Source organism: Lissotriton helveticus, chromosome 4_1, assembly GCF_964261635.1.
Source record: "Lissotriton helveticus chromosome 4_1, aLisHel1.1, whole genome shotgun sequence".
In the NCBI taxonomy this organism is placed as follows: Eukaryota; Metazoa; Chordata; class Amphibia; order Caudata; family Salamandridae; genus Lissotriton; species Lissotriton helveticus.
The window spans coordinates 2,073,427,996-2,073,444,285 of NC_136063.1; the positions used below are offsets into that span (position 1 = coordinate 2,073,427,996).

Genomic DNA, 16,290 nt, shown 5'->3' on the forward strand with positions numbered 1-16,290 from the left:
GTTAATGAAACATGTGGCTCTTAACCTTCTCAAAGTATACAGTGAGCCAATATGTCTTAACAATTTAACATGCTGAACAAGACATTATGCCGCCAACTGCAGTATGCAGCGATGTAGGTATTTTGAGGGCTGGCAATTTCATTAACTAAATGTTGTTGACAATTGGCATAAAAGCTATCATTTGAGTTGCTACGTCAGTGCTCTCTGTCATGTAATGTTCCAGTCTTTTCCACAGGCACATAATGTGCCACTTTATCAATCGCTGTGGCAGCTCTGGTGGGCATTTCTGAAAGAAAGTAATCATTTTTTTAAGACCTGAACATGTCACAAGAATAGATGTAACTAAATGATAGGCTTTGATGTGTTGTTTTGCAGTTTGCACCAGGGGTCAGCAAAAGATTTTTTCGTAAAATGAAGAACCTAATTGCGGCTTATCAGAAACCGGATCAGGGTATTGCTGTACCTTTGATGTACCCTGTAGAGAAGAAGCCATCGTCCAAGCATGCACAGGACAAGGTAACTAAAGCTTTACTTTGTCCCTTTTTGTACACTCACAGAATGTTATACATTGCATTTTTTGTTATAGCGCTTGAATTAAAGGATTTAATTTACAGGACTTCAGTAAGCGTAGTCCTTGTTATTGTCGGGTACCATCCAGACATTTACATTTCCCTCCTGAATCAAATGCACAACACAGTCATTATATTGAGGTGGGCCTAGGGACATAATTCAAGTTCTTTAAATCCGTATCCTCTAAGGATAAGTGCACATAATATATACTAAACCATTAAAATTGCTTAACCAAATTAAAACAATGTATACAGAACTACACAGGCTGTAAATTGATATACATACATGTATTGTTTGTATTCCTTTATTTCGGCAAGGTTTGCCATAAAAGATATCATGAAAATATACATACAGGTTAAAACATATCACTTAGTTATTTTTACAGTCAGGCATTTTGGAGCAAGGAAGTAAGATGGCAGTGTCCGGTCAACAACACAGTATAGATATTAGACAGATTGTAGGAATCTCTCGAAGCTGATATATTCGGGTAAGAAAGTCCCCAGATAGTGATAAAGCAAATGATTTTTCATTCAAATTGTATTAAAATCCTTCGCTTACGCCACATAGCTTCTAGAAATTTGGCAACGGCAAAGACAGTCACTCTTGCTAAATCTATTTTAAAAATTCTGTACGCCTGCATACAATTTTTAAAACCCAAATTTTTACAGTGTGGAACAATCCAATGTCTTCTAGATTTGGAGTAAGGCGCACAGAATAACAGTATGTGCAAATCGTTTTCCACAACACGGTCGCAGCCAGGACAATTTTTCGGATTAGAAGAACTCCATTTGCTTGTAAAACTCCTAGTTGGAAGTGTTCCATACCTCCACTGCAAAAACAATTTCCTAGTTACACTGGGATACATGTCATCTAAAACGCGCTCAAATAGGTAAACATCCTTAATCCTTAAGAATATTTCTGTTAGAGTTCCAATCTGCGCGCTCTGTATAGAAACCATGAGTTTCTGTTCGTGATACAGTTTTGCTAAATTCTTATGTGTAACCCTAAAGCAAGCATACTCCGGGTCGGACCATAGTGAATGGAGCCCCAATTTCCCAAGTTCTCTTCTTACATAGGTGAGCCACTGCATTTTCCCCGAATTTGGAAGAGTTAGGGTTTCCCGTAGCTCCATCCTATAATTGTGAAGCTCTGGAATTGTCCAGAGCCTCTGTCAGTAAGCTAAGGGGTTGAAACCCAAATCCTCATCAAGCGGTCTGAGGCCAAAGTCGAGTCTGAGAGGCAAGAGAGGTGTACTTTGGGGGAGGGCTAAGTGTTGTCTAAGGAATGTATTTTCGGTAACTTCCAGCTCGTGTCTACTCTCGTGACCCCAGAGTTCACCACCATACGTTACCGCACCCCTGGCCTGAAGTCTACATGTATTATCTTGGCCCTTAAGGAGCAACAATGTACAGTGCGGGTTGAAATACATGCATTGTGCACCACGTAATATACATTGGATACTCAAATAAACATGAGATGTACTCAGAAAACCTTGTGCCCCGAATCAAAAAGGCTTTTATAAACATTCAAAGTAGTACCCCTGTAGGACAACTTCATGCCCTCATGAATGTCTTTGTGAATTTACCTCATAATTTTAAAAGAGATGATTACGAAAAACGGTATCATGAGAGCCTGTGATATGAGTGAGATGTAAATAATGTTAAAAACACAAATCATTAATTTATTATTAGTTTAAAGATCATATGGCCAATTTACAAAGTTGTTATTGGTTACGGGAAAAGTACTATTTCACATACTCATAAATGTCCTTGTAAATAGGCACACCAGTATTTGGGAGACACTCACTCTCTCTCTCTCTCTCTCTCTCTCCCCCTCTCTCTCTTTCTCCCACTATCTCATGAACATATCTCGCATTGATCCCTCTAGTTAGGCCCTTAAATCTCTCCACTCCCACTCCAGCCCCATTTCTTCTTCACACCGAGTACTTCCACACATGTCACACACCTCAGCACCTGCAGTGCTGCACTTAAACTGTTTCAGCTGCCACTGGCAGCCTTCTTTCTTCTCCAGGTGCTCACATACACGGTGTGACTGATAGCATGGGGCTGCTGTATAACCTACCACCTTGCATCTTTGTCCCGTAGAGATCAGTTATGTTACAGGACCAGTAAGGCCAATCATGCTCTGTGCCTTTGTTGGGGAGTAGGGTGCTTTACAGGTGTGCTTTTTGTCGGGCTGCCACTCTTAAAACTCAGAGGTATGCAGAACTAACTCCTTCCTGCATTTTGTGATTGAAGTTAAGCGATGCCAATATCCTAAAGGGCATTCGTAGCAGCTGAGGAGCTACCAGTAGCTCCTGACCTACTTGTTGGAGATACCTGACCTGAGTGCATCTCACGAGTTAAGTATGTAGTGTATGTACTAAATTTGATGTATGAAGTATTAAAATTAATACTGGACTTAGCGTCCTGTTAGCTGGACATCTAGGCCCTGACCACTATAAGATGTGATCCATCTACTAGTAGATTACTGATCTTTATATTAGGTTTTGCTTTGGAACTGCTGCAGCTTTTGCCAAGGAGAAGGATGCTTAGCTCAACTTGGGTGATAGATGTGGGCTACAATCTGACTAAACTTCTGTCCAGCCCCTATCCTAATCTAATTAGGAGGGCGCTCTCACCTGGCTGGGATCAAAGATGTTGGGGGCCAGCCTGGGTCCTGTGACATCTATTCTTCGGTCTTTGAAGCCCAGCGTATCTCCTCAGCCTCCTTCTCCACTCTGGATTCTCCAGAAAGCAAATCTCCTGCCACCAAATGGCTGTATTGTTTCAACCCCAGGCCTCTTCAGATCTACTCAGTTAGCAGCTTGGCTCAGGCTGCCAAAGGCTGGCCAATCAGAAGAGGCTGCTATAGGGATGTTTAAGGTAATTTCAGGATAGTAAGTCCTAAAACTACTTTCGTTTATAGTTATAAGAAATCCGACCTTGGAAAGTTGTGGGATTAATTATTACCAATATTTTGATAGTTTGTATGATTTTGCTTGCTAGCTCCAATTAAAAGTTAGACTTTATTACATTTAATAAAGCCTTCCCATGTTAGTCTAAGGGTCCAGCAGCACTACAATAGGGAAAAACAACATTGGCTGTTTTTCTCCATCAGGGAATATAAACATCTTTTATATTGTCCCCTTAAGGTCCCCTTAAGGTCTGCCAAGGGCACCTAAGGCAGACCTTAAGGGAGACCTTAAGGGGGACTCATAAGTTATTAAAAGGTAGTTTTGGACTTTTGAAGTACTTTTGATTCCAAAATTCGAATTTGGATGCCGTTTTTTGAAAAGTATCCTGCTGACCAGGTTTGGCTTTAAAATGACATCAGACACTACAGCAGCACACACTTAAGTGCATTAAGTCTACTGGAGTTTCTAAATGTACATGTCCTACCATATACTGGGACTTATAGGTAGGTAGTTTTGGCCAATTAGAATTATACCAATTACCTATGCCTTTTAGTGACAGAGCACTGGTCCCGGGCCTGTTTGCTATGTTGCTTGTATGGGGCAAATCTGGTTTACACTCTCTCTCTCTTTCCATCATGCCAACTCTCTGAGTTGGATCCAGCAATCTCTACTTCCCTTCTTGTGTCTATATCGCTGTCCTGTCTTAAACCTCAACTAACAGGCCAATACAAAAGGTAACTTACACTTGTGAGTGGTTTATAATTGTAATTCACTTTTGCACTTTGGAGTACCTTTACTACTTTTGACTATTCACAAAATGTGAGTGTAAGTTACTCAGAAGTGTAGAGTTACATGTCTCAAACCCAGAAAATGGGGTTTGAGCCAACTTTACTGGTTTAAGTTACTACTGCCACAATGAAACTGTAGTAAGTCCAAGTGATGAAAGTGGGTTACTATATGGTGTAGTTGTGGGATCTCACCATGTATTAAACTCACCACCTGTAGTGTGACAAGTCTGATTTGGTTGAAAAACCTGAGTTCAATCCTGGGTAGCTGTGGCTCTGAGCAGGCAGGATTCATCAAAGGAACAAGTGCAATGCATTAAGTAGTACCAAATACAGTCAAACAGGAACAAAATTAGATACAATAAAAATCTGATGCCAGTGTATAAACATAGGTTAAATATGATCTTCCAAATGACATCTCAATTACAAAAATCCATAGAAGGATTCCTGAAATATGGATTTTTAAAGGAACAATAAATCACTGCTCTTTCATTTAATGTAACAAATCACTGTAATGGACTGTGCCTGCGGTCAAACTTTGCAAACATTGGTAAACTTTTATAAAGTTGTAAAGTACTACTCAGGCCCACTTTGGAGCAAACAACTCGGGCATGGAGCATGTCCCAGGGTCCAAAGAGGCTTGGGTGGACAGCTACCTTGCAATCAAAGTAATCTCCAGTCCACTTCTAGGCTAAATGGACACACCATCATAGACTATAATGGAGTGGTCCTAATGAAGAGATACCGCATGCTGAAGATGCTGAACAATGCTTACGACGCTGATCCGGTGATGGAGATCTTCCTGGGAGGTTACTTCTTGGTCGACAGTCATGGTGGGGCAACTTTGGTCATAGGGAATTTGCATTTTATTGTACCCTACAACTTTGGTTTATTTGAATGAAAACAATATACGTGATTTGTTTTTATCTTCTTGTGTACTCCTGTTTCCCTATTTTTTTCCCTGTTGCAGTATGAATTTATTTGATTAACAATACATGCCTGTCTTGGGATTAATTCAATTTGCCAACGAGTAACTTCATGGCCATTTAATTTCATAAATAATTCCCTTGCCAGCACTTTACCTTATATACTATGGATACCCTGGCTTCAGAGGGGGGATATTGTGTTGCTCATCCTTTATATGCTGATTTCTGTAATGTTTGGCATATAGCTAGCCCGCAAAGCAATATTGTGCCAACTGCCAGGACGGCAGAATACTTTTCCTGGTATGTGAAGCTCCTTAGCCTACACTCTGGAACTACACATCCAAGGAAAACCCTGTTTGGTAACGTTTATCCCCTCTCTATTCCTAAAACTAGTCTGTCTGCAAGAACAAAAGAGCAGCCCCTTTCACGTGTGTCCTTCAAAGATGGCTTTACCGTTTGTGCTTTAACTCTGTTTGGCTTTCCTGCCAGGGAGACGTCACATCTCCTCCAACAGCAGGCCCTTGGTGTTCATTTCTGAGAATCATTCACTCCTCCCCCCAAGAAGGCCGAAAGAAGGTTGTCTTGTGAACAGAAGGCTGTCTTGTTGCAACAGTAAACGTTCACTGAAAAACCTATGCCCAACAAAGTGACTCTTTTCTAAAGTTTCTGTTTGGCCATGATTTAAATTAAATTTTACTTGACCATTAAGTCCGGTTTACTGTAACAAATCTTTAAAAACTTTAAGTATGACATTTTGTGCTCCTATTTATAAGTTCAATGAAGAAGAAAAAGACAACCTGGCTGTCAGTTTATAAGCCGCTATTTATCTAGACGGACAAAAGCTAAGACTATTACGTTCTTATGCTTTGAGTGTCTTAATCACATTCTTTTATAATGTTAGACACATTTATGGAACATTTTATGGAACATTTTACTCATGTCTGAGTTAAATACACTTTTAATACACAACAACTGTGGTATATATAAAGTGTATTCATAATTTAAACTGATATGACATGAAAACTGTGCAATCATAAATATATACACATTTTTAAACATTATACAACAATTTCAGTAGCAGAATATTAATGCAAATAATACAGAGCAATTAAATGATGCATTTCCAATCCCGAAGAACAATCACAGGATTTTCATCAGGGCTAAAGCACGGTGTAACCTGAAGTTATAATAGTGCACGTGTTGTGCTTCACACATGGATTAGATGTTGCGTGTCCAGGACAATTATGTCAGCAGGAGGAAACTGAAAGGATAAAGGTTCAAATTTGTTCACAGCTCGAGTCGTATGGTGAGGCTTTCCCCATCGTGGTACGAATACCGCACTGATTTAGAGCGCGTGCACTCGTGACAGCCAACAATCAGGTGTCACGTTGTTCAAATAAACTAGCCATTTCTTTAAAATCCTTTTTAGTGCTGATGTATACAACAGTCCTCTCACTGCTTGAGTCCTTCTTCGGGATTGGAAACGCGTCATGGAATTGCTCTGTATTATTTGCATTAATATTCTGCTGGTGTAATTTTTGTATAGTGTTTAAAACTGTGTATATCATTTATGATTGCACAATTTTCATGTCACATCAGTTTAATTTATGAATGCACTTTATATGTATCACAGTTGTGTATTGGAAGTGTATTTAACTCAGACATGAGTAAAATGTTCCATAAATGTGTCTAACATTATAAAAGAATGTGATTAAGACACTCAAAGCGTAAGAACTTAATAGTCTTTGCTTTTGTCCGCCTAAATAAATAGCGGCTTATAAACTGACATCCAAGTTGTCTTTTTCTTCTTTGTATTTACACGTCCATCCCTGGTGTCTGGTTTTGGACGAAACCCCCCCTAGTTTTTCCCAATATATAAGTTAGCTTTGCTGAGTTGAAAGCATATAACTGCTACTAGCCTTTCTATAGTGACGGTTGAAAACTGCTCTGCCAGCCAACAGTTTTGCAGTCCATGAGAGACAATTTTACTTGGAGGCCCGGGGTACCTCTGGTACCTTATACTAGGGCCCTATAAGTAAGTTACATTAATGCCAATTGTGGGACAACCAATTAGACATACACTTTGTAGGGGTCAGAGCACTAGCACTGACGCTTATTTGGCAGGATTCAGTGCACCTTTAGAGTCGAAAAACCAGCAGCATCAGTCCAAAAATATGTGGTTGATTATCCAAAAAGAGTTACAATTAAAGGGGATTTAGAGAAAGATGCAGTCAATAGGAGGAGGAATACAGAAAACAATTAGCATTTAGAGAGAATTCTGAAAAGGTGAGGCTTAAAGTGTTTTATGGACGTTGATTTTAAAGTATTGGCAGTAGGCAGAAGAATGCTTAGATCAGAGCTTTAGATTTTTTAGTGCGGGATGTTTGAGAAAAGATGCTGGGATTTGCCTCTCATATTTCTTTCATCTCCAGTAGTTCATAGTTTATCCTTCAGGTAGGTGGGTGATGCAATTTGCAGTGTTATATAGCCAATTCTAGCTTCAAGGAAAAGTCAAATAACTTCATTTGGAATGGGAGTGATATGGCCCAATACTTTTGCCCCTAGGACATGTTTAACTGATGAATGTAGGAACACCTTGAGGAGAGTGTATAGTGAGGAAGGTCCGCTAGTGTTGCATTACCTTTGTCCAGGTGTGAGAGCATTAGTTGAGGTACTGCTGTCCTCACACCTGTAGGATGGGTCTAGGGTTTGAGTTTATTTGGGAGATGTACTTGAAAGCATACACATTTTTTTAATAATACAATGCGACCGGGACCAGGGGCCACACCCCCTGCCGGTGGTATTCGATCCCCGCATATCACCATCAGCTATTCGCGCAATGAGCTCCTGGCCTATGCACCCAAACCTTGCTATAACCCCGGACAGTGTACTCTGACCTGCCCCGGACTCTCATATGACCCAATCTCTTGCCTTGCTTGCAAATGGTCAAGCATGGGCCAATATCAGCCAGACAGTTGGAAGAGCCGCGATCACCCTAAACTTCTCTGTTTATATTTGAATGCAAGATCCCTTTCTAAGCATGCCATCGATATAGGGGATCTTCTGAATGAAAAGAACCCTGATCTGGCTTTTATAACCTAAACTTGGCTGAACGATACTAACTCCCCAGACCTGGCCAATGCACTACCCAGCAACTATAAAATTATCAAACAAGACAGAGTTGGAAGCAGGGGAAGGGGGTTGCTATCATATTTAAAGACTACCTGACTTGTCTTCCGTTGCAAGCAACCTTATACAATGAACATTAAATTCTCCCTTTACAATTACTCCATGAAGGCCTCATCATCCTAGCAGGAGCAGTAATTTATAACCCCCTGGCCAACAAGCCAATCTTAGCACTAAATTACTCACTCAACTTCTCCCAACTTGCCTAAAATATAATAATTACCTAGTAATTGGAGATTTTAATATGCACTATGAGAAAAAAGACACTCTATCTGTCTCCCAACTGGAGAGTGATATGAGGATCCTTAATCTTAAACAGTGGATAGAAGGACCGACCCATACAGCGGGTCATAGGCTCGATTTACTCTTTTCACAATCGAAGCCACAGACATTCATGAGATCATGCCACTACTCTGGACAGATCATTCTCACATAGTTTTTACACTAGGCTTACCCACCAAATCAACAAAATCCAGGGTAATTCACCAGAATTCTAATCGAGTCTGGAGGCTAGTTAATTAATCCAACTTTGAAACACATTTCTTAGGCGCTAATATAGACTTCTCAGATGACACCACAGTTTGTGCAGACACAGCCACCCTTGAAACTGAGATTTATCAAACACTAGATAAACTGGCCCCTATTCGGAAACCCCGGAAGCGGCCCCATACGGGTATACCCCACAATTAAAAAGCCTCAAGAGGGAGTGTCAGAATCTTGAACATCAATGCAGGTGGTCCAAAAACAAAGCAAACAAACTAAGATATAAACTCAAGCTTAGATCCTATAATCTCACTATAAAGAATACAAAAAAACCTACTATTCTCAGCGCATCAATAAGAGCTGCAACTCAGCCAAAGAACTTTGCAGAATTGTTAAGGAACTCAATAAGCCGTCTAGTATGACTCAAAATCTAACCCCCTCGGTAGAGGCCTGTGAAAGAATTAGTGTTTTCTTTATTGAAAAAATAAGAAAGATCTACAACACTTTCAGTCCCCAGAGTTCCCATAGCAAAACCAACGCAATAAATGCAGTCCTGCCAACTCCCTACTTGGAAGCCACATCAACCCTGTGCAGCTTTAAGCCCCTCACAGCCGATGAGGTTCTGAAAGCTATGAGTACAGTGAAATCAGGATCCCCGTCGGACCCTTGTTCCCACTTCATTTTCTCACAGATTGCCCCCACGCTCTGCCCACTGATCACCCAGCTTTTTAACAAATCCCTAAGTACGGCCATCTTCCCGGATTTATGGAAACACGCCTCAGTGGTCCCCCTTCTAAAAAAAGCAGGGACGGATGTCCTTAACCCTGAAAATTCCCGCCCCATTTCTCAGCTCCCCTACCTTTCTACGGTCTTAGAGAAATTGGTAAATGGGCAGCTGACCAAGTATTTGGAAACAAATCATCTTCTTGATCCCTCCCAGACAGGATTCAGAGCTAACAACAGCTCTGAGGCAACGCTGCTGACAGTGTCAGACAGTATCAGATCATGCACTGACCAAGGAGGGGCAGTTGCTCTGATACTGTTGGACCTGTCAGCAGCGTTTGACACGGTCTCCCACAATAGCCTGTTGAATATCCTCTATGAAAAGGAATTCACTCGACTCCCTTAAGCTGGTTACACTCATTTCTGAGTAACCGCACACAAGCAGTGCATATCGCCCAATTTCATTACAAACCCAGTCCGATCGGTTGTGGTGTCCCACAGGGGGCCTCATTAAGCCCCACCCTATTCAATGTCCATATTTCATCATTAGCTAACATTGGTAGGAAGTGGGACATTGGCATTTGCTCCTATGCGGACGACTCACAACTAATGGTAGCCCTGGATGAAAAACCAGATATTACTAAATCAAAACTGCATAACTGTTTCTCTGAAATGGCCTAGTGGATGCACACGCATTGCTTGAAGCTGAATGCCGGCAAATCCGAAATCTTACTGTTCGGCGGCGCCAAACGAGTGTGGGACGCCACTTGGTGGCCTCCCACTTTAGGCAATGCCCCTATTCCAAAACAACACGCAAAAAATCTGGGCATCATTATGGATAACGCATTGACCATGATATCCCCTGGGATGAGTGTTGCGCTCTATAAATAACATAAAATAAATAAATAAATGTCATCTATACTGAAGCGTACGCCGTAGGAGACCATTGATGGAGCTATTCACAGTTGAATTAGTAATTCAAGCCATTTGTGCACTGTAGGTGGTGGATCATTGGAGTAGCCGAGCAGGAATTGTGTCTTAAAGGGGTGTTTCGGGAAGAAGGACTGATCCAATTCTTACATTTTTCTAATAGGTTTTTACGGTTTAGATGTTGATTTATATCTATTTATGGTTTATTAAGGGGTTTAGGTCTTATCTGTAGTGGATTCATGTGTTATATGGAAAATGTAGTTTATAATGCTTCTGTTTATGAGACATATATTGTCTTTAAAGTTTGCCATGTTTGGCAATGAAGCTAAGTATCAAAGTCCTTATGGTAATTGTTGTAGAAATATATTTTTCAGAGGTCTTTCATCCTGGACCTTTGGTAGGGTTTTGTATTTCTTTATTGATTTTGCAATTAGAATTTCTTTTCCATTATCAACAGTACACAGGTGTGCTTTTCCATTTCAAGACACCCGATAAAGTATTTTTGAACTTTGATGAGTCTATTTCTTGCATTTATTTTACATGATCTAACAAGGATGGTTTAGTGAAATTATATATATAAAATGAACACCGTTGCATGATGCTAGGATCTTAAAAAATCACTTGACCATGTAAGACAAGAAAATTAAATCATATACTTCAAGCATTATATCTGATGCCTCACCCTAACCTATCTACTGGGTCGTAATGACTGATTGTTTTGATATCTTCATGGCATATTACCCATTCAATTTGATACACAGAATCAAGGCGGGAGGTGATGTGAGTCGGGCTTAAACCTAACAAAATAGAGTTCAATGTCATGAGTGCTGTGAATCCCTGCTCTTCCTACCAATTGCCATGCTCATTTCTATTTCTGTTGCAGTCCATTGTTTTAAGTCCTGTACCCAAGTGGAAATACCAGTGGCTTTGGAGGAGCACCTGGAACTATACATAGTAAATATGTGTCCTTAATCTCAGTAAACAGGCCTCAGATTTTTGTAAATAATGCTTATGTGTTGATGTGATAAGCCTTTCAGTTATCTCTCTACAAAGTTGGCTGAGGGCTGCACAATCCAACATCATCTGTTTTGTCCTTACATCTGGATCACTTGTCCGATATAACAGGGCACATGTTATGCAGATGGCGAGGTGCAAAGTAGGTGTGATGTACATGACTGAACTGTAATAGTTTAAATTTCGCATTTCTGCAGGCATTCAACATATATATCAATAGCATATCAAACTCCCGTCTGAAATCTTCCAGTCTATATGTGAACGTCATCGTGCATTCAGAGCGTGCAAGCCCACACTAATCATTGATATTATTTTCTGATACAATTGGGTGACCAGCTTTATTGTGAAGCCAAAATTTAGTAGTGCTTAAGTCATTGCAAAAGTGAACGGCTCAACTATCTTACTTCTTCTTAAATCTGCTTCTATAGCGCATGGCTACCCCAGCAACGGGGCGTCCCAGCGCTTGTGAACATACCAGAGGGCACGACAACACAGCAGCAAAAGAGAGTTAGATAAAGGAGAACAGCCAGGTTTTAATCTGTTTACAAAATAGCATATGGTTAGAGGTGGACCGAGCTCCTAGAGGGTTAGAGTTCCAGAGCTTCGGGGCCAGATACCTGAAGGAGCGGCCACCGGCTCTGCTCCTCCGGATCTTAATTGTACGGACAAGAAATAAATCCGCCGAATGGAGGGCACGTGTGGGGGCGTAGAGGGAGCAGAATTCCTGCAGGATCTGGGGGCCAACACCATGCATAATTTTGTGAGTTAAACATAGAGTTTTGAACTGGATGCGTTGTTTGATCGGCAACCAGTGCAAACGGCGAAGAATAGGTGAGGTATGGCAGGTCTTTGGTAGTGCACACAAGATACGGGCAGCAGCGTTCTGGGCTCTTTGTAGCCTATTTATCACTGTCAGGTTAGACCCAAGCATAAGAACGTTGCAATAGTCTAGGTGGGATAAGACTAGAGCCTGGACTATAATCTGACGAGTGTGCGGCTCAAAGAAACCGAGAATAGGCTTAAGAGAGCGCAGGCGTCCATAACAGGTACCAGCCACTCTCTTGGCATGGATTTCCAGCGAGAGTGAATTGTCCAGCATCACGCCCAGATTTTTAACAGTCTACTTAGGGGTGGGGGGAGGTCCTAGTGTGGGGGGCCACCAGTATTTATCCCATTTCTGTGTTTTCTTGCCTATGAGAAGTATCTCAGTTTTCGATGAATTTAATTGGAGATAGTTCTGCGACAGCCAGTTTGAGATAGCCAGAATATCTTCCTGGAATTTAGTTTGGTCAGCCTCTGTATTTTTGGAAAAGGTGAAAATAAGTTGTGTATCGTCCGCATATGATATTAATTTGATTTTACGTTCCCGAGCCAACATGGCCAGGGGGCGGACATACACGTTAAACAATGTGGGGCTAAGCGCAGAGCCCTGCGGCACCCCACATTCCAGGGGGTGCCTGCTGGATGAGTACGGCCGGGCGTGTACCTGGAAGGAACAGTCACATAGAAATGACGCGTAGCAGTCCAGGGCGCTCTCCCTGACTCCGATCTCCCACAGTCTCTCAAGAAGGATCCTGTGGGAAACCGTGTCAAAGGCCGCACTGAAATCCAGCAGAACCAGGGCAGATGTTTCACCCTGGTCCTGCACCTCCCTCAGATGTTCCGTGACAGCCAATAGAGCGGACTCCGTGCTATGTTTAGCACGGAATCCGTTTTGAGACTCATCTAAAATTCCATTAGAATCCAAGTAAGTGTTCAAGATAGAGTTCACATGGGCCTCCATCACCTTAGTAAGGTAAGGGAGTAAGGAGATAGGTCTGAAGCTATCCGATCTGGCAGGGTCCAGAGAGGGTTTTTTTAAAAGGGGAACAACTTTAGCATGTTTCCAGGATGTGGGGATGACGGCTGACTGAAGCGAGTTGTTAATTAATGCCTGCCCCTCCCGCAGGATGGTATCCTGGAGTGCTCTAAACAGTTCAGATTTAACGGGATCTTCCGGGGAGCCGGACTTCACTTTTTTGGTCAGGAATTCCATCTCTATCTGTTCAATGGGTGGAAAGGATTGCAGTGAGTAGATAGGATCAATAGGACTGGAATTCATATTAGGATCATCCGAATTCAAGGAGTTGTAGATTCCTTTGACTTTGTCAATGAAGAAACATGCGAGCTCTTCGCATTGTGGGTCAGACACTATCAGGTTGTCTTGACCAGTTCATCAGAATGAAGTGATCGAGTGAGTTTTTTATCCACTCCCTGTAGGCTACATCGGCCTCCTCCATGTTGCTAGGCCAAATTGGACGCGAGGTTTTAAGTCTGTCTTCAAACTTGGCATTTTCCAGTTTATTCCAAGGGCGCTTCCACAGCAGGGGGGGCTTTTCCCTACAGCTGGCTGGAATCGTGATCCAAATATGGACTGGAAAATGATCGGTCCAACTGAGGGGGCTGGGAGTGGAAATAGAGACTTCCTGGATGTTTGAGAACACCGGATCTAGTAAATGGCTGGCCTGGTGCGATGGCCCAATGACTAACTGGTTAAGCTGGCAGGCCTCCAAGTCTCCCAAAAACTTCAGTATAGTGGAAGAATCGCGACACTCAAGATGGAGGTTGAGGTCACCCAATACACTGAAGTTTGCTGATTGTAGGGCCAGCACAGAGATGGTCGATATCAGTGACTCCTGGAAGGCGCCAGCTGACCCAGGGGGGCGATATATCAAAAGCCCCGTGAAGGTAAAAGTGTCGGAGACCCGTATCCTAAATTTCGCACTTTCACAACTGATTATGCTTATGGAACTAAGGGTACAGGAATCTCACATTACTAGGTTAATTCCACTGTACCGAGCAAAGCATGTGATATAATTGCCCTACTTGGGTGTACTGTGCCAAAGTCATTACTTGATGGCAGAATGTGAATGTATGAATACAATTTAGCCTTGACTTGTAGACAGACTACTCATTTGAAAATAAATAAAGTTCAGGTTTGGGATGATAAACTTCTAAATTCTGAAACCTCATACAATTTCAGGCTTTTAATGATAATAGGTAGGCTTAGATAAGTACAGATTGCTCCATCACCATGTCCTATGTTGCCTGCTTTAATAATATTTACATTCTATTGATTTATTATTTCTACTATTCTCATATCTCCAATAATAACATTTAGGGTCTGATTATGAGTTTGGCACTCCGATGGACTGCCAAACCCTTGACGGATCATGCAGCAACTGCTGCTCCAGTATTCCAACCACTGTATTATGAGTTTGGTGATAGGACTGCCATTGGACCACCTCAACTACTGGGGATCCTTGATCTCTCGGCTGTGGCGCGCCAGTCTCAGAACAGCAATATACTGGTGGTGCTGCTGTGGCACCGCCAAGCATATTACAAGTTTTCTCTCTGCCACAGTTTTCATGGCAATGAGCCTGCCATGAAAGTGTGGCGGTGAGGAAACTAAGGGGGCCAACAGGGCCCCCTGGTCCTCAGGGCTATGGGAATGTATGCAGGGGGGCACATGGTGTGCCCCTCTGTATGCATGCCTCCCCAGTTCCTGCACGGCATGGACTTAATAGTCCATGCCGTTCACAAGCTTGCTTTGCGTTCCCATTGCTCTCCCTTTCTTAGGCTCACCGCCTTTGGATCTCCAAAGTCCTGCCCGCCACAGAAGGTGAAAACTCCTAATCTTGTGGCTGAACAAGTTTGGCAGCCTTAAAAGTAAAAGGTGGATTTCTTATCTTGGCAAACCTGGGGTGAAAAGGAGCTAGTAATCCATAACAACAAGTCAAATGCTTGCCAGTCTCTGGCAGGTTTTGTTACATGCCTAATATGAATTTTCCCTGGGAAACCTGAAAGGCATATGTAGACTAAAGCTTGTCTGCTCTCCATGCTAAAGGTGTAAGTTGGTATATCTGTACTTGTCCAAGGCTTATGAGGGAATCCACCTGCTCTTGATCTGGAAAAGATACTGTAATGACCTGATAATTCTGCCAATCACCAGGGCATACGACATTATCCCTTCTCAGGACCCAAAAAGGTATAACACTTCACTATACGTACCTAAGAAAGGAATAATACTAACAAATAACTAAAAATATATGGCATATGCTGGGGAGCCACAAGATAACAACGCACCCCGGGGGAAACAAAAACACAACACAATACCAAGAGCCACAGGGTAACAACAATGCGAACAACGATGCAAAACAAAGCCCACTCTGGTTGAGCTAATACAACGCGTACTCCTCCTAACAATGCCTCGGGTGGATTACTTACCGGTTTTGGTTTCCCTGGATAAGAATGGAGACCAACCTTCAACAACTACCTGCAGGAAGGGAAACTTACCATCCTTCCGATGCTACAGCACTTGGACCAGAAAGGCCCCGACCTCCCATCCCAAGGAATACTGGCAAATAATGGTATTTATTCTGGGGTTTCTTTATTTCACAATGATAGAAGGACAAAAGAAAGAAATCACTACTATGTCACGATAGGCCTTCTTCACATCAATACCTAAGCAATTGCTAATGCAATTAGAGTATACATATATAGAACTCATATGTAAATCAGCATATAACCTGAAAATAGGAGATGATCGTTAGATAAGAACAAGAAATAAGAGTTAGTGGAACACCTTACCAAGTTTCTACACATCTCGCTTCCACTTCGCCAGAGGGGAGCCCGTTTCTCCAGCCGAACCAGGATTCTCTGCTCCACTGTCACAGCTGCATGTCTGCACCGTGATGGACTACCAGTGGTCGAGACC

The 16,290-nt window shown here is 42.1% G+C and overlaps 1 protein-coding gene across 2 annotated transcripts in view; it reads left to right on the forward strand.

The window, feature by feature from the left end:
- Positions 1–16,290, forward strand: part of LOC144829528 (SH2 domain-containing protein 1A-like) — a 600,010-nt gene that overhangs the window by 394,310 nt on the left and 189,410 nt on the right. For both annotated transcript variants that reach the window (XM_078688754.1, XM_078688753.1), the window contains exon 3: positions 376–516. In XM_078688754.1, the coding sequence (XP_078544880.1) occupies positions 376–516 (141 nt within the window). The remainder of the gene's footprint in view (positions 1–375; positions 517–16,290) is intronic.